Source organism: Pelophylax lessonae (genome assembly GCF_965119305.1).
Source record: "Pelophylax lessonae genome assembly, chromosome: 2".
Classification (NCBI taxonomy): Eukaryota; Metazoa; Chordata; class Amphibia; order Anura; family Ranidae; genus Pelophylax; species Pelophylax lessonae.
The window spans coordinates 697,845,006-697,872,354 of NC_138769.1; the positions used below are offsets into that span (position 1 = coordinate 697,845,006).

The 27,349-nt window shown below is 48.7% G+C and overlaps 1 protein-coding gene across 1 annotated transcript in view; it reads right to left on the reverse strand.

Annotated features, from left to right (window-relative positions):
• Positions 1–27,349, reverse strand: part of LOC309545965 (piwi-like protein 1) — a gene marked incomplete at both ends in the record, with an annotated part of 237,750 nt that overhangs the window by 198,215 nt on the left and 12,186 nt on the right. Inside the window, 6 exons of the mRNA XM_082245422.1 lie at positions 219–416; positions 2,874–2,954; positions 3,553–3,674; positions 3,772–3,983; positions 16,243–16,368; positions 16,601–16,778. Coding sequence (XP_082101548.1) covers positions 219–416; positions 2,874–2,954; positions 3,553–3,674; positions 3,772–3,983; positions 16,243–16,368; positions 16,601–16,778 — 917 coding nt within the window. The remainder of the gene's footprint in view (positions 1–218; positions 417–2,873; positions 2,955–3,552; positions 3,675–3,771; positions 3,984–16,242; positions 16,369–16,600; positions 16,779–27,349) is intronic.

Here is a 27,349-nt window from a genome sequence, read left to right on the forward strand (position 1 = left end):
TGTGTAGGATACCCGCTTATAAAATTATGATAGTAACTGCTCCTTTAGGAAGGAACCCATCAGTTATACAAAAGGTCTATGTATTGAAGATAGGGTTAAGAAGAAAACATTACACAGCTTGTTACTAAAAAGCTCCAAAACCCCCAATCCAAATAGGTTCCTCCTTTCACGCTCAAAATATCATACATGAATATCATACATGAATGAGTTAATCTTACTTGGTAAGCACGATCTGCCCAACCAGCTCCTTAACACAGAAATCCTGAAAGCTCTGCGCCCCACACGACTTATATATATTGTGCATAAGGTCGAGGACGGTCTCGTTTCTCAGTACTTTATGGCTGATGTCGATGTTCAACATAATGCTGGTTTCATACTGCAGGATGGAGGTTGAAAAGCCAGGCCAGACAGTCAGGCTAACAAAAGAAATTAAAAATTAAAATAAAAAAAACGCAAACTAAGTGTTTTACCTTATTCATTTTAAGCCATTTAAAGCCTAACATCTAACTCTTATTTTATTTAAAGATCCGGCAGGCAGTTTTAAACACACAAAAAAGGGAACTCTGCCAGAAAACCCCCCTCCCCACAGCAGTTCCTTATCGCCACAAGGTGTCCTCAGCCTAGCATCCAACCTTTAAGACTGGGGGACATAGTGTGAGTGCAAGGTATCATGAACCCAACTCCTGAGGGATCCAACATCAGAGTTCAAGGGTACCAATATGTAGTAGCACACCCAGTACCACCCTAGGTTGTGATAAGGAACATAAAGGGGATGTACAGGCACCTCTATGCACCCACTTTCATGGTAGACACAAGATACAATTTTTCTTTTATTTTCGTTTTTAGGAGGAAGCACACCTTTCCATCATCAAGTTTTTTACTGAAATAAAAAAAAGCATCAAAAACTTGTCAAGCTTTTTTATGCATTATCACTGATTTCAGAAATAAAGGGGAATGTGTTTTTCCAGTCTACACCTGGAACTCAGTAAAGCAATTTTCCTAAAGTAATCTCCCATTCTGCTCCACTTTGGGCTTAAAGGCTTTAAAAGGTAGTTTCGCCGGGACTGCTGCTGCTGTGTTGTGCTAGGTTTTCAGGTCAGTGGAGCACTGGGGAGAATAAAGGGTCTCGTTAAAGAGAACTTGTCAAAGTAAAAAAAAAAATCCATCACAGACTTCGTGTCCCCTATGTAACGGGAGAAAAAAAAAAAAAAAAAAAAAATTACATAATATATATATATATATATATATATATATATATATATATATATATATATATATATATATATATATATATATATATATATATATATATAATACACACACACACACACTTTTTTGGGGGTGGGATTGAATGTAAATAAATTAAATTGTATCTATCTATACATCTCTCCATCTATATATTTTTTATTATTATTATACAAAATGTAAAATTACACCCAAGCACAAAAAACGAGAGGGGGGGGGGGGGGGGAATGCAGTTCCAGCATCTTCAGCACTGAATGTATGTAATGGCAAGGGGTGCTGGAAAGTCTACTGATGGCTGCTGGGGGATCTATTGTCACTGGTGGGAATCTATTGTTGCTAGATGGGTCTTGTGTTACTGGAGGCTCAGTGCTGCTGGCTGCTAGAGGGTCTATTGATGCCGATTGCTAGATCATCGGTTGTTGCTGCTGGGGATCTTTGGTTGCTTGGGTGCATCCATTGTGGTGTGGGAATTCTGTTGTTGCTGGCTGCAGGGGATCTATTTTACTACTTTTCCTATTAATACATTCCAGACAAATTACTTGGCATCGCAAAAGGATACTTGATTCTATAGTCTCTAAAATGGGTGGTGCTGGGAGGTGGATAGGGGGTGGAATCAAGGGATGGTACTGAGAGGTAGGTAAGGGGTGGAACCAAAGGGCAAGTCTTGGAGGTGGGTAGAGGGGCAGAGGCAAGGGTGACTCCAAAAAGGTGTAGAGTTCCTGCACCTATTCTCTGAGAAAAAATAAAAACCTCACCACAACCATTGTGATGTGCTGTTTTCTTGTAAAGAAAACAAAAGTGCATATTTGTTTATATGTACTTGCATTGTAGTGCATGGCAGCCCATTCAAAAAAAACAGTTAGCATTTGCCAATATGGTAGAATTCATGCAGGAGACTGTACCAGAAGGGGTCTGGCAGAAAGTGCAGGGGATACAGTGATGACACAAAGGGTTGATTTACTAAAACAGAGTGCAAAATGTGGTGCAGCTCTGCATAGAAACAAGCTTCCAGGGTTTTTTTTGTCAACGCCTAATTGAACAAGCTGACGTTAGAAGCCGATTGGCTACCATGCACAGCTGTACCAGATTTTGAACTCTCCGGTTTTAGTAAATCAAATCCAAAGTGTGCAAAGTAGCAAGGGCTGAACGCTGTGACATATTCTGGGCATGGGCACATGAAAGCAACAGTAAAAAACACCTGGCTTGCCATTTTCCTGGTCTCCACAACTGGGGTTGCCAATACCAGATCTCCAGCAAACCGGCATCCTGCATTGGTGGAGTGGCCTGCAACACTACAGCTGTGTTAACAGAATCCCAGAGAATGTATGTTATTTCTTCATATATTTCTTTGATAACGGACTGGAGTGCACTTTTAAGGCCCCTTTTCCACTGGTTCACTTCAAAACTGCCAGTAAAAACGCTAAGCGCTGTTGCGGCTTGGTTTTTAAAAGACACGTGATCACAAAACTTGATGTGCTTCTTATTCATTTCAATGGAGAGGGGCGTTTTTGGGGGCATTTTTTTATTTTATTTTTTTAAAAACTCCTCAGTGTGAAAGGGCTCTAAACCAGCTGCACCTTACTCAGAGATATACACCTTTATAGAAATAATCTAGACTATTTTAATACCGGTGCTCTCTGACTTCTGTAGCATCATTGGGGTTGTAGTAGTTGCGTCCAATCTGCTTCATGTTCATAATCTTGAGTAGTCTGCAAACAAATTCTACATTAGTGGAAAGAAACAGACACAACATATGTTTTACATTATGCATGCGGTCAGGTCATGGAATGGTCCAACCTTTACAACACTACAGTTAAAGTATAACTAAAGGCAAAACTTTTTTTCCCAGTTTTGTATAGAGGGGGATTTCAACACAGGTCAAATTTAATTGCTGTCTGCACCCTCATTAAGGAGGGAATCCCTTTCGATTTGTCATGTTTACCATGATCATTTAAAGTGAAATTAAAAGAATATCCCAAATTTTGGGTTGTCCCAGAAAAGTAATAGCAGGGAAATCTCATACTAGGGATACTGGTTCTGGTGACCTGGGGGACCCCAAGGAATTCCCCCTCACTTCCTGCTTGGCTATGGGACAGGAAGTGAAGGGAAATCTCCGCAATGGGACATAGATGGCAAAAATAAAATCTGACAGGGGTTATAACCCTCCCTTACTCTATCCAAAATGAAAAAAAAAAAAAAAAAAAAGTGTTTTGCCTATAGTTCTACTTTAAGCACTTCACAAGCTCATGACAGCAAGGAAAGAGGAAAAGCGCAAAATCTGTACTCCGTTTATTAAGATGATCAGACCTCCTGAAGATGATGTTGTAAAACTGAAAGCAAGTGGGTGAAGTTGGCGGCAACTCATTTGTCAGAGTAATTGTCACTCTCACGTTCTCTCCATTCCGGGTTTGGCTGAACACTTCTGTAACCTTCAAATCAGAAGTACACAAACATAAAAAATAAAGTCTAAAAAGGTTAATGCAATTTTAGTTAAAAAATCACAATTCAAAATTTCTCATTCTATACCTTATTGAGTCTTTTCGGCAAAAATAAGATGGTACCATCGAAAGCCCGCGCTTTCCCGATGACTTCTTCATGCTGGTATAGCAAAGCTGTTCTCAAGCGTCTTGACTCCATGGGAGGATTGTAGTCAATGTGGTATTGAAACAAGACCCACTGCGGCCGGGAGACCAGTTTGATGTGGTTGGTGACCAGCTGGATTGAGCTGCCAGAAACACCTACAGGCAAAAGCATTAATCACTGAACACAACATTTAGGGGAGAAAAGTCTACAACCATACTGTGAATCTGCTGAGACCAGATCAAATATTAGGCCATTTCTCATAATCCTGTTCCTACAGTCTACAAGATCATGTTGCCTACAATGTTCTGGATAGTTGAAAACAATCCTTAAAATGTTCACATCCTGACATTAAAGAAACCAAAAAGTTCTCTTATGCTGGTCACACACAGGATCATAAAATCAATTATTCAATGCGATATTGATATTGACAGGCAATTGCAAAATTTCAGCCGCTTGGACCTAGATTAGAACTCCGAAGGGATATGCAGCTATATCTTGCCCTTCCACTTAAGCCCCGGAGGATTTGGCTGCTAAAAGACCAGGGGTTTTTTTGCGATTTTTTACTGCGTGACTTTAACAGACAATTGCGCGGTCGTGCGACGCTGTACATAAACGAATTTGACGTCCTTTTTTTCCCCACAAACAGAGCTTTCTTTTGGTGGTATTTGATCACCTGTGCGATTTTTTGATCATGCGCTATAAACAAAAAAATGAGCGTCAATTTTGCAAAAACAATATTTTTCACTTTTTTTTTTTTATATGAATTCATATGAATAATAAAAACAAAAAAAAAAAAAAACAACAGTAAAAAGTTAGCCCAATTTTTTGTATAATGTGAAAGATGATGTTACACCGAGAAACCAAACCTTTCACGCTTTAAAATTGCGTCTGCCCGTGGAATGGCATAAACCTACCGCGCTTTAAAATTCTCCATCTGTGACTCTTTAAACACCTTTACAAGTTATCAGTTTAGAGTGGCAAAGGAGGTCTGGTGCTGGAATTATTACTCTCGCCCTGGCGTCCGTGACAATACCTCACATGTGTGCAGGAGTAACATATGGGTTCGTATTTGCGCGCAAGCACGGTTGGACGAGGGCGCTTTAATTTATTTACACTTTTTTTTTTACAAAACTTTATTACTATCACATGTAATTAACAACATCCCTTGTGATCGCATGGTCCATGACAGGTCCTCTTTATAGAGAGATTTGGGGTCTATTAGACCACAAATCTCTCCTCTGGCCCCTCATGCAGCCGATAAGTCTAAGATTGGTCCGATCGGCTGCGTCTCTGGCCGCTGGTGGCCATGAAAACAAAGGGGAAGAACCGGAGGGGAGGAATACATTTCGCTCCTCGTTTCCAGGGTTAGAGAGAAAGAGGAACGACGTCAGTTCCTCCCTCTGTACCAGGCAGCCATCGCCGCATCAATTTCGGCCTCCACGATGGGACCGGAGAACCCAGGAGCGGCGGCAGCGGGAGAGGGGGCCACCCGCAGAAGTGATCGAGCGGCTAATTAGCCACTCAGATCACTTCTGCCTGAAAGGGGAATCGCCAGCTGCAAACAATGATACCAGAAGGTAGGTGCAGGCATCATTCCGGTATAACCACTGAAACCTGAGGACAAACGGGTATGTCCTTGGGTGGGAGTTGTTAAGGGAATCTCTTAGAGGCCACCAAAACTACCATTTCCACTGGAAAATTTTCCCTCCATTACTTTTCTGGGGAAAACACAAAATTTGGGATTTTATTTTTACTTTTAAATAACAGAATTTTTGTAAAATCTTACTGTAAAATTCCTTTCTCTGAGTCCTCCGACAGTCGCCACCCATTCACACAGTCTTCACTTATGGGGTATTGACTTCATCTCCACAGGAGTTTCTAGGCATAAGACTTGTAAAAGAACAATAAATCTACATAGGTCACACCCATGGGGGCTGTCCTAGTCCAATACCCACCTGCAATAGCCATCCCAATTCAGTTTAGTCGCAAGCAGTGGAAGTGTATAAAAAGACCCCAAAAAAAGAGGGGCGGGGACTGTCGGAGGACTCAGAGAATGGAAATTTACGGTAAGATTTTACAAAAATTCTGTTTTCTCTTACGTCCTCCGACAGTCGCTGACCATTCACAGTCTTCACTTATGGGGATGTCCCAAAGCAGTGTGGACATGAGGGGTGGGCAAAGCAAAAGCCAGAAAAGCAACGCAGTACCCACATCAGAGAAAGGAACCTTACATGTACAAGAAGGTAACCTTCTGGGTAACAAAAAAGGGCACAACATGAGTAACAACCCAGGAAAACAAATAACCAAGGGGAAAACAACCCCAACAGCTAGGGACCCGTACCAAACCAGGGTTCCCTATGGAACTGCCGCACAGAGAACTTTTTACATAGTTACATAGTTACATAGTTAGTGAGGCTGAAAAAAGTCCATCCAGTTCAACCTATGTGTGTGTGTTTGCTTTTAACCGTACATTGTATACCCCTGTATGTTGTGGTCTTTAAGGTGTCCATCCAATAGTTTTTTGAAACTATCAATGCTCCCCGCTGATACGACTGCTTGCGGAAGAGAATTCCACATCCTTACCGCTCTTACAGTGAAGAACCCCTTACGCACTTTAAGGTTAAACCGCCTTTCCTCTAGTTTTAGTGAGTGGCCACGTGTCTTATTGTATTCCCTTACTCTAAATAGTTTGTTCCTTATGCTCGGGTCGCCAGTACAGTATTTGTACATTGATATCATATCCCCCCTCAAGCGTCTCTTCTCCAGAGAGAATAGGTTCAGTGCTTGTAGTCTTTCCTCATAGCTGATGTCCTCCATTCCCCTAATTATTTTTGTTGCCCTTCTCTGGACTTTCTCCAGTTCCAGCACATCCTTCCTGAGGACCGGTGCCCAGAACTGGACAGCATACTCCAGATGTGGCCGGACCAGAGTCTTGTAGAGTGGAAGAATAATCTCTTTATTTCTGGAGTGAATCCCCTTTTTTATACAACCCAGTATTCTGTTGGCTTTGCTTGCAGCGGCTTGGCATTGCATGCCACTTCCAAGCCTGTTGTCTACCAGCACCCCCAGGTCCCTTTCCATCCTAGACTCACCCAGAGGTTCCCCCCCTAGTGAGTAGCTTGCTTTCTGGTTTCTGGCCCCCAAGTGCATTACTTTACATTTTTCTACATTAAATCTCATCTGCCATGTAGTTGCCCACCCCGTTATTTTGTTCAGGTCTGCTTGCAAGATTTCCACATCCTGCATAGAAGATATTGGCATGCCTAATTTAGTATCATCTGCAAATACTGAGATTGTACTAGATATCCCCTCCTCTAGATCATTTATGAATAAATTAAACAGGATTGGTCCCAGGACAGAACCCTGGGGGACCCCACTTTCCACACCCGCCCAATCCGAGTACTCCCCATTAATCACCACCCTCTGTACTCTCCCCTGGAGCCAGTTCTCTATCCAGGTACTCACCTTATGGTCCATACCTACCTTCCTTAGTTTGTACAGTAAGCGTTTGTGGGGGACGGTGTCAAAGGCCTTTGCAAAGTCCAGATACACCACATCCACAGGCTTACCTTTATCTAAGTGGCAGCTCACTTCATCGTAGAAGGTTAATAGATTGGTTTGGCAAGAACGATTTTTCATGAATCCATGCTGATTACTACTTATAATACCGTTTTCATTACTAAAGTCTTGTATGTGGTCCCTTATCATCCCCTCCAAAATTTTGCAGACTACAGATGTTAGGCTGACCGGCCTATAGTTACCCGGGATATATCTCGGCCCCTTTTTAAATATTGGTACCACGTTGGCTTTTTTCCAATCAGCTGGCACCATACCTGTCTGTAAACTATCCTTAAAGATCAAGAATAATGGTCTGGCAATCACCTGACTGAGCTCATTTAGAACCCTTGGGTGCAAGCCATCCGGTCCCGGGGATTTATTTATGTTAAGTTTCTCTAGTTTAGCTCTAAGTCTATCCTCTGTTAGCCATGGCGGCACTTCCTGAGGTGTATTATTTAGTTCGGCCTTACAAGCGGGGTTCATGTAGCCCCCCGATTCCTTTGTGAAGACTGAAGAAAAGAAATTATTTAACACTTCCGCCTTTTCTCTGTCCTCAGTGGCCATTTTTCCTTTATCATCTTTTATGGGGCCAATGTGTTCTGGCCTTGCTTTCTTACTGTTTATATACTTAAAGAATTTTTTGGGGTTCTTTTTACTCTCCTCCGCTATATGTCTCTCGTGTTCTATTTTAGCCGCCCTGATTTCATCTTTACATTTCTTATTACACTCTTTGTAATGCTTAAATGCTGCCAATGACCCCTCAGTCTTGTATTTTTTGAAGGCCTTTTCTTTAGCTCTAATATACATTTTTATGTTGGAGCCCGGTCAGCCGCACAACACTGAGTCGCACAGCCCGGTCAGCCGCACAAACACTGAGTCGCACAGCCCGGTCAGCCGCACAAACACTGAGTCGCACAGCCCGGTCAGACACACAACGCTCAGTCGCACAGCCCGGTCAGACGCACAACACTCAGGTAGTGATAGGTACTCCCAGACACTCAGGTAGCAACAGGTACTCACAGATTCACAGGTACTCACAGGTACTCACAGATACTCACAGGTACTCACAGATACTCACAGATACTCACAGATACTCACAGATACTCACAGATACTCACAGATACTCAGGTACTCACAGATACTCAGGTACTCACAGATACTCAGGTACTCACAGGTACTCACAGATACTCAGGTACTCACAGGTACTCACAGATACTCAGGTACTCACAGGTACTCACAGATACTCACAGGTACTCACAGATACTCACAGATACTCACAGATACTCACAGATACTCACAGATACTCACAGATACTCACAGATACTCAGGTACTACACTACACCCTCAGTCAGTGTACAATCTCAGTCACCAGTCTTACTTACCTAGTGTATGTCCCTTTAAGTCTGACTCTAGCAGTTCCTGGCTGTTTTTTTTTTTTTTTTTTTTCCCTCAGACGGTCAGTCTCCGCTCTGCACCCGCCTCCCTCTGTCACTTCCCGGTCAGCCTTTGCTCGCTAGTCTCCTCTGCTCCCTCTCTGTCTGGGGGGGGGGGGGTCCGCACCACTCGCCGCCCGCCGCAAAAAAGGGGGGGGGGTTACTGTTCCGCTCGCCACCCGCAACAAGAGAGGGGGGGGGTTACCGACCCGCTCGCTTCTGGGGGGGGGGGGGGTCGGGGTTCGAGCGCCGCTCCCCGCCGCTGCTCTCCTGGGGGGGGGGGGGGGGTTACTCACACGCGGTCGGTCACGCACACACACACTCCACACACACTCCTCTCTCCTGCACGCCCTGACAGCCTCTGATCCCGCGCTCTGCTCTGCTCCACAGCACCACCTGCTGGCAAGACAAGATGGTGTGCGGAGACAAAATGACTTTCGTTCTGACCGTACAGCTGTCTGTTTTGCGGCAAAAAGGATGCATCAGCTGATGCCAGAACACCAAATTTGTAGAATTTTGAGACAGTGTGCACCGATGACAAAGTCGCAGCCTTGCACACCTGGGCCACCGAAGCCTGATGCCGATAGGCCCAGGACGTACTCATCGACCTGGTAGAGTGCACCTTGACAGGGAAGGGAGGAATACGTTCCCGCAACGAATAGGCCTGTACAATGGTCTGTCTGATCCATTTGGAAATGGTTGCCGCAGATGCAGCCATACCCTTCCGGAGGTCCCTCAGGAAGGACAAAGAGAATCCGATTTTCGAAAGGATTCAGTCGACGACAGGTAAACCCTGATCGCTCCGGACAAAATCCAAGGAATGCAAGGCAACCTCCTTTGGATGCTTAGGATTCGCACAAAGCGAAGGCAAAACAATGTCCTATCAGGTGGAATTCCGAAACCACCTTTGGCAAAAAGGACGGATTAGGTCGCAAGACCACCTTATCCCTATGAACCACCAGGTAAGGGGAGTGGCAAGACAACGCCGCCAACTCTGACACTCTGCGAGCAGAAGTGATCGCTACCAAGAAAGCCACCTTTTTTGATAGCATAGGCAACGAGATTTCCCTGATGTTTTAAAACGGGGGAACGCTGCAACACGGACAGAACCAAGTTCACGTCCCATGGAGGTAAGGGCTCCCTTCTAGAAGGGGCCAAGTGCCGCACACCTTGAATAAAAAGGTGCGAAGGAATGAGACGCCACAGGGCGCTGGAAAAGAACAGCCAGGGCAGAAACCTGGCCTTTAATCATGGCCAACTCAAGGCGCTTGTCCACACCAGTCTGGAGGAAAGCCAACACCCTCGACACAGTAAGAACGAGGAGAGAAAACCCCTGGACTCACACCAGGCAAAATAAGCTTTCCATGTACGGTAATAAATCTTACCAGAAGGAGGCTTTTCTAGCCTTGATCAAAGTAGGAATGAACTCTGAGGAGAGACCCCCGTCTCTCAGGACCCGGCTTTCAACAGCCAGGCCGTTAAAGCCAGCGACTGTAAAGCAGGATGGAAGATCGGTCCCTGAGACAGTAGATCTTCTCGCATTGGCAGCCGCCACAGAGGGTCTACGGCCAGGTGAACGATGTCTGCGTACCAGGACCGGCGAGGCCAGTCCAGCGCTACCAGAATCACCAGTGATTGTTCCGAGGCCAACCTGAGAAGGAATCGGGACAACAATTGAATCGGAAGAAAGGCATATATCAGTTGATACTGATGCCAGAGGATCGCGTGTTCTTGCCACGAACCTTTCCACTTTGTGGTTTAGCCGAGACGCGAACAGATCCACACCCGGGGATCCCCACTTCGCACACAGAATTAGAAACACCTCGGGTGTAGGGACCATTCCCCCTGGTCCAGGGTCTGGCGGCTCTGATAGTCGGCCTGCCAATTCTCCACACCCAGAATGTGAACTGCCTATATCGCCGGGACATGAGTCTTGGCCCAAGGCAGAATACCGGTCACCTCCTGGGCCGCCCGGGCACTCCTGGTGCCCCCTTGGTGGGTGATGTAAGCCACCGCAGTGGCATTGTCAATCTGCACCCATAAAGGACAACCCTGAAGACGATCAGACCAATGGAGCAGGCACAGCCTGATCGCTCTCAATTCCAATATGTTTATCAGAAGGGAGGATTCCTCCACCGACCAAGTGCCCTGGGCAGACAGGTTGCCCAGAACGCCACCCCAGCCCGACAGGCTGGCATCCGTGGCGATCACCGTCCACAGAATTGGCCGGAAGGACTTCCCTTCCCGTCCGACACAGCTGGGGACTGAAGCCACCACAATAGATCCATTCTGGTCTGGCGACTCAGAAACACCCTCAGGTCCAAGGACTGAGGCAGTCTGTCCCACCTGGCGAGGATCTCTGCTTGAAGAGATCGTGTGTGAAACTGTGCAAATGGTATCGCCTCGAAGGCCAACACCATCAACCCCAGGGACCACATACAGGTCCGGAGTGACGAGGAGTCGTTGTCCCTGAGGGACCTGACCTCGTTTTGTAGGGTCCGGAGCTTGTCCTCCGGCAAGAACACCTTTGCTTGAGCAGAGTCCAGAACCATCCCCAGATACTGGAGACGAACCAAAGGCAACAAGGTCTACTTCTGAATGTTGAACGTCCAACCAAACTCATGAAGCGTCTGGACCGTAGTGGACAGATCGCGCAGCAGGCTCTGACTGGCACTCGATCTTAACAGGAGATCGTTCAGATATCCGAAGACCACGATGTCCTGTGCCCGCAACAGGCCCAGAACAGGCGGCAACACTTTGGTAAAGACCCTTGGAGCCGAAAAGAGACCAAAAGGTAACACCACAAACTGGTATTGATCCTCCGCGATAGCGAATCGGGAGGTACCTCTGACGACCCTCGAAAATGGGGATGTGCAGATATGCATCCTTCAGGTCTATGGAGGCCAGGAACTCTCCCGGATTCAGGGAGGCCACCACTGAGCAGAGTGACACCATGTGAAACTTTCGAACGCGCACAAAGCGGTTTAGCGATTTTAAGTCCAGAATCGGACGCACTTTGCCCTCCTTTCTGGGCACAGTGAACAGATTTGAATAGAAACCCCAAAACCTGTCCCGATGAGGCACCGGGACAATCACCCCCTGAGCGAGAAGATCCTGCCCCACCTGATGTAGGTCCAGTAACCGCCCTGGGGTCAAATGAAGATTTGAGGGAAAGAATCTGTTCGCCGGTGGTGAAAGAAATTCGATCTTGTAACCTTACCAAATGATTTCCTGAACCCACCTGTCCGTGATTCGGAGCAGCCAAGGTTGTAGGAAACCACGCAAACGTCCCCCCACCCCTGCAACGACTGAGCCGCCGCACCGGCCTGGCCGGATTTCGGTTTGCCAAACCAGGGCTTCTTCTGGCCACCTTGGTTTTCCCTTGTTCTGCGCCTTGAAGGCACGAAAGGACCCTTGAGTAGGTTTAAAGTACGGGCCCCGCTTACCGCGGAAAAACTTGCACTTAGGATTCTGGGGCAGCAGAGTGCTCTGACCCCCCGTGACTCCTTTAACCAATTCGTCCAAGGATTCTCCAAAAAGGCGAGACCCCGCATAGGGTATGTCAGCCACCGTCTTCCTGGATTTTTGGTCAGCCGACCAGCATTTTAACCAGATCAAACGACAGTAAACCACAGCGACACTGGACAGGCGTATCGGCAAAGGGGCTTCATTTAGAGCCGCATCGCACAAATACATGACCCCACGATGAATCTGCTCCACCACTTCCAGCGTAGTGGGAGGAGCAGAGTCGGCCACAAGTGTGCGTTTTAGCACCTTGGTCCAATCCGCCACAGCCTGAGCCACCATTACAGAGGCAAAAATAGGCTTGAGCATGGAACCCGCCACCATGTAGGAATGACGGGCAAGAGACTCCAGTCTCCTATCAGTAGGATCCTTAACACCGGGGAGTCCTCAGTGGGTAACAGGGTAGACTTGTTCAACCCGGCCACCTTGTGATCCACTTGAGGAGGCGCACACCAGCGCGCAGCCGTAGTAGCCGCAAAAGGGTAGAGAAGTTGAAACTGCTTAGGCACCACGAAGGTGTGCTTTAAGTTACGCCATAGCTCATTCACCTTATGCTGAAACTCTGCGGGGCAAGGAAAAACCTGCGCCGTCTTGCGGGTCCCTGTGTGTACCAAAAGAGGACACAACGCCCGGAGGAGTGGGCTCATCCTCCAAATGTAGTGTTTCCTTCACTGCTAGGGTCAACTCCTCCATAGCTGCGCGTTCCTTGGGCGACCCAGGGGGGGGGGGGCGGGGGGGGAGTCAAGATGGCCGCTGACATGTGCTCGGAACGATGGTTTGCCACACACAAGATGGCGCCGCAAGGCGCGAAAATACACTACATAGCATGCTGTATGAGCGCCCACAGTGAAGCCAGACATGCTGCCCACATTTAAAATGGCGGACCGGCGGTTCTCAACCCCGCAGCGGTCACCACATGTGTCTGAATCCCCAAGCACCCTAAAGGGACATTAGGAGAGGGACCCCCAAAACCTTACACAGCGCTGCTGTGAGAGAACAAAAAGCCCCCGCAAGGACCGGGACCAGGGAGCCCAAAAAGCACAGACACAGGGGACACCACAGACACACCGGACTGCCGACCCCAGACAGAGGCCCCACATATAATGTACTTACCTGTACCCGATGGCGTGGGGTGCCTCACATCAAGCGGGAAACCGCCCACCCTCAGATGGCAGGGGAGTGCCGCCAGCCAAAACGCAGGACACTAGTAGTGCACTGACGAACCTATGCTGTGTCCAGTGAGGTAGCCACCTCACCCGGCTGCATCCCTGATGGACAGGGATGGGTCGTTTATGAGGCCAGGGCAAACACATAGCCTGCGAAACGCTCAATGGCGGGCTAGGGTTCCATCTGACCCTCTGTCCTGGAGAACCAGGACGGTCAGTCCGATTCCCAGCTCCGCAAACGCCATCTTCATCCAAAGATCCACTAACTAGTGCTGATAAAATAAACAGCTAGTAAAGTAAAGAAAAAATGAAATTTCTTGAAAATAAATCATATAGAAAAAGAGAAAAGGCTGAGACTGTAGCCTCAGCACAGGGAAGCCTATCCACTCCTGAAGCTAGACAGAAGACAAACTGAATTGGGATGGCTATTGCAGGGGGGTATTGGACTGGTAGGACAGCCCCCATGGGTGTGACTATGTAGATTTATGTAGATTTATTGTTCTTTTACAAGTCTTATGCCTAGAAACTCCTGTGGAGATGAAGTCAATACCCCATAAGTTAAGACTGTGTGAATGGGCGGCGACTGTCGGAGGACGCAAGAGGACATTTAGAAAATAAATTTATGATATATTTATAGAAAATAAATCATAAGAGAAAAGAAGAAGGCTGAGACTGTAGCCTCAGCACAGGGAAGCCTATCCACTCCTAAGCTAGGCAGAAGACAAAAGACAAAACTGAGTTGGGATGGCTATTGCAGGGGGGGTATTGGACTAGAAGGACAGCCCCCATGGGTGGGACTATGTAGATGAATTGTTCTATTACAAGTCTTATGCCTAGAAACTCCTGCGGAGAGGAAGCAATACCCCCATTAGTGAAGACTGTGTGAATGGGCGGCGACTGTCGGAGGACGTAAGAGAAATTATATATATATATATATTTATTTATTTATTTATTTATTTATTTATTTATTACACACACACACACACACACACACACACACACACTCTTTAGCAAAGACTCTGAATAAAATGGCGGTCATTGCAATATTTTTTTGTCACGTGGTATTTGCGCAGCAGTCTTTCTAACACAATTTTTTTTTGGAAAGAAATAGATTTCACTGCATTTACAAAAAAATTAAACAGTAAAGTTAGCCCAACCGAATCCGGCTTTGTTCTAGACTTCAACCAGCCGGTGGATGTGCCGGCTGTTGCTCTAGTATCCTGGTGGGATGGGACACCCGGGCATAGCCGTGGACCGCCAGCTCTATTAAAAAAAATAAATAAAAAAAAAACAGTACCCGGTCCATGCCTACAGCTGCAGGCATCATCCTGGTACAACCACTTCTGCAAGCCAACGTACAGGTACGACGATTTGCGGGAAGTGGTTAAATACGGCCTAGTTCACATGGCCAGCTGAGTAAAATATGTTGAAGTTAAAGTGATTCTAGAAGGATATCTAGAGAATCCTCTTCTTTTTTGGGTCTCCCGCTGGCGGTCCTGGCTACCCCCCTGCCAAGTGCCCCAAAAGCAAGCGTCTTGCTACGGGGGGGGCACTCGAGCCACGCTCCTGTGAATGGAGATGGTTTTACCTTAATGTATAGAATGCATTAATAGTCATACTTGCAACGGTCTCTAGCAAGAAAAAAAAAAAAAAAAAAAAAAAAAAAAAAAGGAAAAATAACCCCACACATTTATAAAGAAAAGCAGAGCCTCGCAGATGTGCTTCTAGCCAGCCAGAGATGGGATTTTTTTTCCCGCAACCACAGCTCAATTCCCCCATCAACACAAATCAGTGTTGATGGGAGCATCCTTCAATGGGAACCATTGTGTTCTCTCGGCGGGGATGGCCACTATAATAATAGAAGCTAGCAGTAATCATGTAAAATCGAATAGGCTGATTGTACCAAAGTAGATCGATCAAACAACTTGGGTACAATCATTCAGCCCATACATGGTTAAAATCCGAAATGGTCCCTGATCCGGCCAGGATTCAAACCACTTATGGCGGAGAAAAAAAAAAGCCGGAGGGGATCCTAATCAACTGTCAAAATCATGTGACTGATTCTCCTCCAATTATGTAGCTTTCTCTGCCGAGTGGAGTAGAGATTTTTTGGGGATGAAGGGCTCTTTCACACGGGCGTTCCGATCAGATCCGCCTGTCAGTTTTTTTAGGCGGATCTGATCGGATGCCCCATTCAGCCCTATGGAGCAGCGGATGTCAGCGGTGACATGTCCGCTGACACCTGCTGCTATCCGCATCCGATCCTGTCCGTGAAATCCGGATGGATGGAAACCCTATTTTCCATCCATCCTGGGGATCGGATGGGATCGGATGAGAGCGGACAGGTAGTCCGCTGTAATCCGATTCCCCATAGAGAGCAGCGGGGGCTGTGACACCTCCCTCTCCGCACTGCAAGCGGAGACGGAGCTGTCATCCGCCGGCTCAGCGGGGATCGCGTATCGATCCCCGCTGAGCAGCACGGATCCGCCTTCGGAGGCGGACCGCGTGAAAGAGACCAAAGGCTGTACACTGACAGTAGACACACAGCAAATGTTCTTTGTAAACTTTGATTTCCACATAAAGTACACGATTTAGAACACCCATCACTATTGTGGAACCCAAGCCCAAGCATAGACATCCAGCGAAGAGAAAAAAAAAAAAAAGCAGCAGTATACGATTTCATATTTCAGAGTACAATGGGCCTATAAACAGCAATCTACAACTGCAAGTACCTGTTTTGGATGCTTGGACATGCTCGATTGTCTGGCGAGTGTTCACTCCAAGGTCCTGAAAATCCCGTCTGCGACCGCCTCGTTCACCGATTGATATCTCTTGAAATCCAGCTGAGAGCTGCAGAACTAAGTTTTATGCATGTTTAATATTAGTCCAAATTTGCTGCTGCTCTATAATTTTACAAGCATGCAGATTTTTTTTACTCCGATTCAGAAGTGCATTTTAGAACATAGTTAACTGTGTATCTTCTAGAGGGGCTAAATAAGTCATGAAAGGACAAACTTCTTATATACAAAATTCACTTTGTTGTAAAAAAAAAAAAAAAAAAAAAAAAAAAAGTCAAGTGGAGAAGCTTACCATCAGCTGGAGGCCGTTCACCTATTGGAGGTCCCCTCTGGCGCCCCCTGCCAACAAGCTGAGGCTCAGGCTGTAATGGCTCCGGAAGAGCTGCAGGTCTCACTGCAGGTCTCGCTGCCGCCCTCCCTGCAGCCTGTGTGGCTTGAGGCTGTGTTTGCAGCTGTGGTTGCGGCTGTGGCTGAAAAGCCAAAAACAAGTCAGCATTAAAGGCCTGCTGTGAAGAGCAACAGAATTTCAAACACTTACGGTAACAAAGTAATAGCCAGTTTGAATACTCCTTTTACCAAGCATCAAGTATTTACCACCACAAAGGGGCCATAATAAAATGTTAATAGTTACAATTCCCATAGGTTACACACAATGGCAGATTTGTCCTTGAATATTAAAATTAACTAGGAGACTCTTCACAAGATTCGTTGTGCGTTTTTTTTTTTTTTGCAATGCATATCGGGTGCAAGACAATTTCTCTGATTAAAGTGTAGCACCCTCCTAGGTAGGTGCTAGTGACAGAGTATAGTTTTGAGCTCTGCTTGCTTACCAGAGGAGAAACAGGTAAATCCTATATTGCTCTCTGCCTATCAGGGAGCAGGATCCATTAGTGAGGTCTGCTCAATGTGCTCAGTATGCGATTCATTCAGTCTGAAGAGTGTTTCATGCTTGTCCAATTAAGAGGAATGTTGGACAGTTGAAGGCAACTTGACGAATAGGTGCATAGGCTATTGTTACAGTCCTGGTGATTGGCAGAGGGCAGATCGCCTCGGTGCATTCTGGGATGTTGTATAAAAGCCAGGAGCACATGTCTTGCAGGGTCTTTGGCTGGAGAGCAGAGTCCCAGAGGGGGGGGGGGGGGGGGCGGCTGCCTCCTCCTCTGAAGAGGTGCCATGCGGTTGCAGGAGGTCATCCTGAGAACCTGAGGAATGGATGAGATGAGCTGAACCCAGAGGTCCAGGAGAGCTGACCGAGAGGGGAAAACACTGGAGACCCTGGGACCACAGTATCATGAGTACAGGGACTTGTGTCAAGGGGCCTCACATGAGGGAGGCCACCCCTAAGTGTAGAATAGTCAGTGAACAGGTGTCAGCAGTGGAGAAGAAAGAGGATGCTGGTGAGAGTGTCCTGAAGAGAATTGTCAGTTTACCAAATCATCTTAAGGAAAGAGACTTAATCCAAGTTCACCCATAGTGGCAGGGTGAATCAACAGCCAGGCTGTATCGAAAGATAGGAGTCCTCAAACATTGTCTATAGTTCAAATTGGAGTATCCCACTAATCCCTTCTCCTATCCCCCCATTTAAAATAAAACAAAAACAACCAAATACCCAATGGACTGATTATTGGAGCGAGCTAATGAGGGAGAAAGCAAGAACCTGAAACGGTCGTATGCTGGTAACTCAGGGGGACCCGTGGAGTGAAATCTGGCAGTCCTTACGGGGGCAGTGCTACATAAGAAACCAATTGCAGAGGTGTTTCTGGTTGCCTGAAAATCTCTACGAGAGAGGACATATCCCAGTTATAGCTCACAAGCAGGGACCTGCAAGAGTCCAATTTAAAAAAGAACCAGTTTATCCCTAAAATGAATATACCAATACTGCTAAAGTTTCTTCACCAAAGTGGAGAAGCGTCTCCAAGCCAGGAGTGAGGATTGGAGGGGCATGTGTTTGAGGGTTAGGGGTTTCCATTTATCAGCTAAAAGGAGCATGGGTAGGTCCCCTCCTGGGGCTAGTGAAGCTTCAAGGGCAACCCAGCCAGGAGTGTCATTTGCAGAAAACCAGTGTCAAGTCTGTTCCATCAGGGCTGCCCAGTAGTAGTTAGTAAGGTCTGGCAATCCGGCACCCCCTACGGAACTATCTTGCAATAGGGTGTAGTGGGTGCATCTGGCTCTCTTCCTTTTCCAAACAAGATTTTATGGTTCAAGATGGAGCCGAAATACAGGTGGTGGGGATGGGGATTGTGAACATTTGAATGGCTGCAATTCTACCAAAATCACAATATTTCACAGCATGCCAGGTGAGCCAGGCGGTAATGGGGATCTCCGCGGAGGAGCCAGACAACGCACCCTCCTATGCTGGAGAGGTTGCGAGCAGGAGGGGAACTTATACCACTCGCTCTGGTCATGTCCCAATCTGGTTAGCCTATGGAACAAATTATTCAAACTTATCTCCTCATGTACAGATATCATAACGGACGTTGAAAGTAAATAGCCAAGGCCGACACCTGGCCCTTGAGAGTGCCCAACGCCAAGTACTGCTCAACCCTTTTTTGTGAAAAGGCCAAAACCCTAGCTATAGAGAACAAGCGAGGGTGCAGCTGCAGCGATACACACCATGCAATGTACGACTTGTCCGCTTCCTGGCCCTCAAAAAGGGTACAAAAATCACCAAATCAGAGAGACCTCTATCCCTCAACACCTTGCTTTCAAACAGCCAAGCTGTTAAAGCCAGTGACCGTAAAGCAGGATGGAAGACCATTTTTACCAGTTCTGTGTACCAGGACCATCGAGGCCAGTCTGGTGCCACCGGAATGCCTTCCATCCCCACCCGGCGAAGAAACTTCAGCAGGAGAACGAGCGGAGGGAATGCATAGATCAGGCAATACTGACTCAAAGGAGCCACCAGAGTGTCTGTGGCGTCAGCTAGAGTATCCCCAGACCTGGGCACAAACCTCTAAACTTTCCTGTTGAGGAGAGACACAAACAGATCCACTTCCGGAGTCCCCCACCAGGCACACAGGAGATGAAATACCTCCGGATGAAGGGACCATTCCCCTTGATCCAACATGACTCAGGTAATCCGCCTGCCAATTCTCCACACCCAGGATGTGGACTGCGGAGAGAGCCGAACCGGAGAGCTGTGTAGCCGACTCATCCAGTAAAGCAGGCAGAGCTTTATCGCTCTCAGTTCCAGAATATTGATCGGAAATGAAGGCTCTTCCATCGTCTAAGTTCCCTTGGCACAGAGCTTCCCCAGCACTCCACCCCAGCCTGACAGGCTTGCATCTGTGGTGACTACCATCTAAAACCCCAGTAGGAAGGACTTGCCTTGGCAACTGTTAAGTGTGAGAGTGAGCAAACGGGACCGTTTCGAAGGTCGAGACCATCAGACCCAGGGCCCTCATGCAAGCCCACAATGAGGACTGATCGGTCTCCAGCAGCAATCGGGCAGCCCTTTGCAACTTCTGAAGCTTGCCCAAGGGAAGGAAGACCCTCGCCAGAGCAGAGTCGAGGATCAGCCCCAGAGAATTGACCCGCACGGACGGTGTCAGGGCAGAGTTGGGGAAATTGATCGTCCACCTGAATGCCTGAAGGGTCTGAATTGTGATGGAAATGCTATCCAGCAGATCCGAATGGGAGACTGCTCGCAACAGGAGATAGTCAAGATATCGTACAATGAAGAATACCCCGTCGCGTAACAAGGCCAGCACAGGGGTAAGACTTTGGTAAAAACTCTGGGAGCCGAGGAGAGACCAAAGGGTAAAGCCAAAAACGGTAAGTTCTCCTCTGCCACCGCAAAGCGGAGGAATCGCTGGTGTCCCTCGAATATGGGGACGTGGAAACACGCACCTTTGGAGATCGATGGACGCCATAAAAAAAAAAAAAAAAAAAAAAAAATCACCCTGATTCAAAGATGTTACCACCGACCGAATGGACTCCAGTCGAAACCTCTGCATCCGCACAAAGCGGTTCAGAGCTTCGAGGTCCAGCATTGTATGCACTTTGCCCTCCTTTCTGACCACCCTGAACAGGTTTGGATAGAATCCTTGAGAGCGTTGCTGCGGAGGAGCCAGAAAGGGGAGATCGGTCAGGGCTTTCTTAGAAGCTTGGTCAGCCGACTAGCTCTTCAACCAAACCATGCATCTAAAAACAATGCCCACAGCCGAAACCCTGGCCACCAGGGGAGCCACATTCATAGACGCATCACACAGAAACAACAGACCCTGGATCACATGGTCCAACAGTTCCAGCTGTTCCAGGGGAACAGTCTCGGGGCCAAAGACTTTCGCAAACCCCAAATCCATTCCGTCACCGTCTGCGAGACTAACACAGACACAAAAACCGGTTTCAAAATGGAACCCGCCACACATGAAGATGGCAGGAAAGGGATTCCACCCGCCTGTCCACTGGATCCGTAAAAAACGGGGAATCCTCCACAGGCACAAGGGTAGATTTATTTAATCTGGAAAAAGGATTGGTTACCTTAGGCGGCACCGTCCAATGGTTGGAGACCTTTTCAGCAAAAGGATACCGGCGTTTAAAGCATTTTGGCACCACTAACACATGCTTAACAATGACATGCAGTGGTCATTCCCAATATCGTGAAAAGTGTCGGGACAAGTGAAAACCCTGTCAGCTTTTGGAGATTTCTGAGAGCCAAAAGCCACCCGCGTCCGTGCCGGTGTGGGCTCAGCCAATTTTAAAGTATCCCGTACTGAAATAATCAGGGCTTTCACTAATGCGCGTTCCCGCGCTGTAGCTGAAGACGGCCATTTTCACCATCTGACTGCGAGGACGGTGACCCCTCAGGTGGGGGGGCGTCCCCATCAGCCTCTGAATCAAGGTCACCTCCACAGACGGAGAAGGCAGCGGCCGTTTTCGACTATCAACCTTTTTCATGACTAAATCAACTTTAGTCGCCAGGCTTTCCAGGGCTGCCAAAGTCCCCTCAGTCAATACCCTCCTGCTTCCTGTATCCATACCGCAGTTTCAGTAGAATAGCAGTAGAGTACATAAACAAACCCCAAAAGAGGGGAGGGGGCAGCGACTGTCGGAGGACTCAGAGAAAGGAATTTTACAGGTAAGATTTTACAAAAAACGGAATTTTTGTAAAATCTTACCTGTAAAATTCCTTTCTCTTCTCTGAGTCCTCCGACAGTCGCCGCCTCTTCATATTCGTCAGATATGGGGTATTAGACTTTGCTCCGAAGGAGTAGCTAGGCAACAGAATATGTTAATAAAGCTTTTAACATATCCAACATATCCCACCCTCAAGGGGTGGTCCCCTCAGTCAATACCCTCCTACTTCCTGCAACCATATCAGTTTTAGTGGAATAGCAGTAGAGTATACAACCAAACCCCAAAAGAGGGGCGGGGGCGGCGACTGTCGGAGGACTCAGAGAAAGGAATTTTACAGGTAAGATTTTACAAAAATTCCGTTTTCTCTTACGTCCTCCGACAGTCGCCGCCTCTTCATATTCGTCACATATGGGGACGTCCCAAAGCAGTGCAAACATGAGGGGTGGGAAACACATCCGCGCCGAAAGGCAACGCAGTTTCCACATCAAGAAAGGAACCTTACCAAAGGAAGGAAACCAGCTGGGCAACAGCAAAAAAACAAGTGCTCAACAGGAGCAACAACCCAGGAAAAGGCAAAAACCAGGGAATACAAAAAACTATCCCAACAGCCAGGAGTCCCCAACAAGGGACCCTAGGGAACAGCCGCACTAAGAACCTTGCGGCCAAAGGAAGCATCCGCCGATGCCCGAACATCTACTTTGTAGAATTTTGTGAAAGTGTGCACGGTCGACCAAGTCGCCGCCTTACACGCCTGGGCTACGGAAGCCCCATGACGACAGGCCCAAGACGTACTCAGAGATCTAGTAGAGTGCGCCTTCACAGGCACAGGGGGAACCTTCCCCTGCAAGGCATAGGCCTGTTCAATGGTCTGTCTGATCCATTTTGCGATGGTAGAGGCCGAAGCCGCCATGCCCTTCCGAGGACCCTCTGGAAGAACAAACAAGGAGTCCGTCTTACGAAAAGACTCAGTCGATCGAAGGTAAACCCTGATCGCCCGAACAACATCCAAAGAGTGCAATCTCACCTCCTGTGGATGTTTAGGCTTCGTGCACAACGAAGGCAAGACAATGTCCTCATTAAGATGGAATTCCGAAACACGTTTCGGAAGAAAGGAAGGATTAGGTCGCAAGACCACCTTATCCAAATGAATAACCAAGTACGGAGACTTGCAGGACAAAGCCGCCAGTTCCGACACTCTGCGAGCCGAAGTGATCGCCACCAAAAAGGCGACCTTTTTGGATAACATAGACAACGAGATCTCCCTGATCTGTTCAAAAGGAGCACGTTGTAACACAGATAGCACGAGATTCAAATCCCAAGGGGGCAGAGGATCCCTCCTAGGAGGAACCAGATGCCGCACACCCTGAATAAAGGTGCCAACCAAAAGGTTGGATGCCACGGGACGTTGAAACAGAACGGCCAGAGCAGACACCTGACCCTTTATCGTAGCCAGCGCCAAGCGCTGATCAACACCCGCTTGAAGGAAAGACAGCACACGGGACACCGAGTACGTGCGGGGTGAAAACCCCCTGGACTCACACCAGGCAAAATAGGCCTTCCAAGTACGGTAGTAAACCTTCCCAGAGGAAGACTTCCTCGCGTTGATTAAAGTATGAACGACCTCCGGAGAGAGACCCCTCTCCTTCAGGACCTAGGTTTCAACAGCCAGGCCGTCAAAGCCAGCGACTGTAAAGCAGGATGGTATATCGGTCCTTGAGACAGTAGATCGTCTCGAAGAGGCAGACGCCACGGGGCGTCGACCGCCAGATTCACGAGGTCTGCGTACCAGGACCGGCGAGGCGAGTCCGGTGCCACAAGAATCACCGTGTTGCGTTCCGAGTGTAACCTGCGAAGGAACCTGGACAGCAACTGAATCGGTGGAAACGCGTACATCAGCCTGTACTGATGCCACGGGGCCACTAACGCGTCCGACGCGTCTGCCCGAGGGTCGCGCGTCCTTGCCACGAACCTTCTCACCTTGTTGTTGAGACGAGACGCGAACAGGTCCACATCTGGAAGACCCCACTTCGCGCACAACATCTGGAAGACAGCCGGGTGGAGAGACCATTCCCCCTGATCCAGGGTCTGGCGACTCAGATAGTCCGCCTGCCAGTTCTCCACCCCCGGAATGTGAACCGCCGTTATCGCCGGGACATGAGTCTCGGCCCAAGATAGAATGTCGGCCACTTCCCGAGCCGCTCGGGCACTCCTGGTGCCCCCTTGGTGGTTGATGTAGGCCACCGCCGTGGCATTGTCCGTCTGCACCCGAACCGGGCAGCCCTGCAGCCGGTCCGTCCAGCGACGAAGACAGAGACTTATCGCACGCAATTCCAGAATGTTGATCGGAAGGGAGGACTCCCCCTCTGACCAAGTTCCCTGGGCGGACAGAACGCCCAGAACACCACCCCAGCCCGACAGGCTGGCATCCGTGGTGATTACCGTCCACGAGATCGGACGAAACGACTTGCCCCCGGACACCATCGGGGACTGGAGCCACCACAGAAGGTCTTTTCTGGTGCGATGACTCAACGAGATCTGAAGATCCAGAGATTGAGGTCGCCCGTCCCACTTGGACAGGATCTCCGCTTGGAGACCCCGCGTGTGAAACTGGGCGAAGGGAATCGCCTCGAAGGCCGAGACCATCAATCCCAGACATCTCATGCACGTCCGTAGAGACGACTGCGGAACATCCCGGAGGGACCTGACTTCCTCCTGAAGAGTTCTGAGTTTGTCTTCCGGCAGGAAGACCTTCGCCTGCACCGAGTTCAAAATCATTCCCAGGTAGGGGAGACGAACAGACGGACTCAGTGCCGACTTTGGAAAATTTATCGTCCAACCAAACTCCTGCAGAGTTTGCATCGTGACAGACAGGTCCTGCTCCAGACCCTGGCTGGTCGCAGACCGAACCAGAATGTCATCCAGATACCCCAGGACAGAAATGCCCTGGGCCCTCAATAATGCCAGAACCGGTGCAAGCACCTTGGTGAAGACCCGCGGAGCCGAGGCAAGGCCAAAAGGCAACGCCACGAACTGGTAGTGATCCTCCGCAATGGCAAATCGAAGGTACCTCTGGTGACCCTCGAAGATGGGGATGTGAAGATACGCATCCTTCAAATCGATGGAGGCCATGAATTCCCCCGGAACCAGGGCAGCCACCACCGACCGCAGGGATTCCATGCGGAACTTGCGAACCCGCACAGAGCAGTTCAGAGCCTTCAAGTCCAGAATCGGACGAACCTTGCCCTCCTTCCTGGGCACGGTGAACAGGTTTGAATAAAACCCCCCAAATCTGTCCCGATGAGGCACCGGAACCACCACTCCCTGAGCCCTCAGGTCCTGCACCGCCAGGTGTAGGTCCCGCAGGCGCTCCGGAGACAGTTGAAGATTTGAAGGAAAAAATCTGCTCTCCGGCCGAGAGAGAAACTCGATCTTGTAACCAGACCGAACGATTTCCTGAACCCATCTGTCCCGCACACGGGCCAACCAGGGCTGAAGAAAACCGAGCAAGCGTCCCCCCACCCCAAAACTGGGTGAGGGCGCCCCTTCAGGCCGAACTGTTATGGGCTGCAGGTCCGGATTGGCCGGACTTCTGCTTACCAGACCAGGGCTTCTTCTGAGAGCCTTGACCCTTGAACGGCTTGCCCTTGTAGTGCGGCCGAAAGGCACGAAAGGACCCCTGAGGGGGCCGAAAATTAGCATGCTTCTTCCCAGAAGCCCCCTTAGCCTTGGGAAAATGGGGCAAGAGAGTGCTCTTACCCCCGGTGATTCCCTTAATCAACACATCCAGGGACTCCCCAAAAAGGCGAGACCCATCATAAGGCAGATTGGCTAAGGTCTTACGCGAAGATTGGTCCACCGACCAACATTTTAACCAAACCAGGCGGCGATACAACACCGCCACACTGTGCACCCGTGCAGCCAACGGAATCAGGTCCAGGTCCGCATCACACAGATACATGACACCCTGGTGGATCTGATCCACCATATCCAGGGTCGCCGGCGAGGCCGAGTCGGCCACCAAGACGCGCCTAAGCATCTGCGTCCAACTTGCGATCGCCTGTGCCGCCATGAGAGAAGCAAACAGAGCTTTAAGCATAGAACCCGTAACAGAATACGTATGACGGGCCAGGGACTCCAGTCTCCTATCTGTGGCATCACGGAAAATGGGTGAACCCTCTGCAGGAATCGCAGTGGCCTTGTTCAAAATCGCAATCGCATGATCCACTGGTGGAGGCACGCACCACCTTTCATCAGTGGCAGGTGAAAAAGGATAACGCAGCTTGAATCTACTTGGTACCGCAAAAGGTTTGCGCAGATCGCGCCATTGATCCTTAACAGCGCGCTGAAAATCAGCATTGCAGGGGAAAACCTGTGGCGTCCTGCGTTTCCTCTGCGTCCCATAAGCCGCCAAGGCAGCGGGGGGACACACTTCATCCTGCAAACGCAGCGTTTGCTTAATAGAAGCAATCAACTCATCCATGATTGCAAGCTCTTCAGGGGAGCCAGGGGGAGAATTATCAACCCCCTCAACTTCAGCCTCCACCTCAGACCCCACTAGATCAAGAGAGGAGCGGGACCCCGATAGGGAAGCCCCTGCTAGAACAGCCCCATCACCTTCACCCTCAGAATCAGAGGAGAGCACAACTCTGGGCCTTTTGGTAGATTGAGCAGCCACCAGCATTTGCACCTGAGCAGCAAGGCCAGCCACAATAGTGGCTAAATCCCCCCCTGGGGGGGAAGCAGCGGTCCCCTGGCTTTCCACCAATACTGTAGGAAATTTGCCCTCCTGAGAATCCATTGCCCCTGTAATGCCAGACAACCAAGGGTTAACTGCACCTTTCAGCAAGCGCGGCAAGCGCAGCCCACCGCGTCACACTAAGCACAATGAGACCCCCACAGGGATATGTAAACTGAACACAGGCAATGGATAGCAAGAAACAGAAGGATAAAACCTGAGGAGACCCTCGCCGCTGCCTCGATCGGTGTTCCTGGGAAGAGGAAATGATGCTGCTAGGGCGCTCTATGTAAACCTATGGAGGCTACAAGAAAATGGCCGCCATGCATGTAAAACATGCGGCCGGAGCGAGGGCAGGCAAAATGGCGTCTTGGCGCCGAAACCGTCGCTCCACAGTGCAGTAATGCACACATGTCTGTATGTAAAAAAAAAAAACAGAACTTGCAGCCCACAGCATGCAGCCGAGAGATAGGGAGACAAACAGTGTGAATAGAGGCAGGTTACACAGTCCCAGACTGACACCCCTCCAGACAGACAGGTCCCCACATAAATACACTTACCTCACCACGGTGTGGGGGACCCGCACAGGCGAACAACCCGCTACACATGAGGCAGGGAGAGTCGCATACAAGACGCTCCGAACGTGGGTTAAGAAACCGCACAGCGTCCAGTGAGGTAGCCACCTCACCAAGCATCCCTGCACCGAACAGGGATGGGTCGTTCACTATGCCAGGAGCGTTACCTGGCTGAACGCTCGATGGCAGACTGGGAAGCCACTGACCCACGACCTGCGACCAGGGGGATCAGCCCGAGACCCAGTCCGCATGATCCTCTTCGTCCGAAGAACTAACTAACGCTGATAAAACAACAGCTAAGTAAAGGTAGAGAGAAAAACTCAAACAAAATATTAAAAAGAAGAAAGAGTCTGGGACATAAAGTCCCAGCACAGAGAGAGCCAGCCACTCCTGACAAGCTAGACATTAAAACTGAGATATGGTTGCAGGAAGTAGGAGGGTATTGACTGAGGGGACCACCCCTTGAGGGTGGGATATGTTAAAAGCTTTATTAACATATTCTGTTGCCTAGCTACTCCTTCGGAGCAAAGTCTAATACCCCATATGTGACGAATATGAAGAGGCGGCGACTGTCGGAGGACGTAAGAGAAATTCTGTTTTCTCTTACGTCCTCCGACAGTCGCCGCCTCTCCATATTCGTCACTATGGGGAC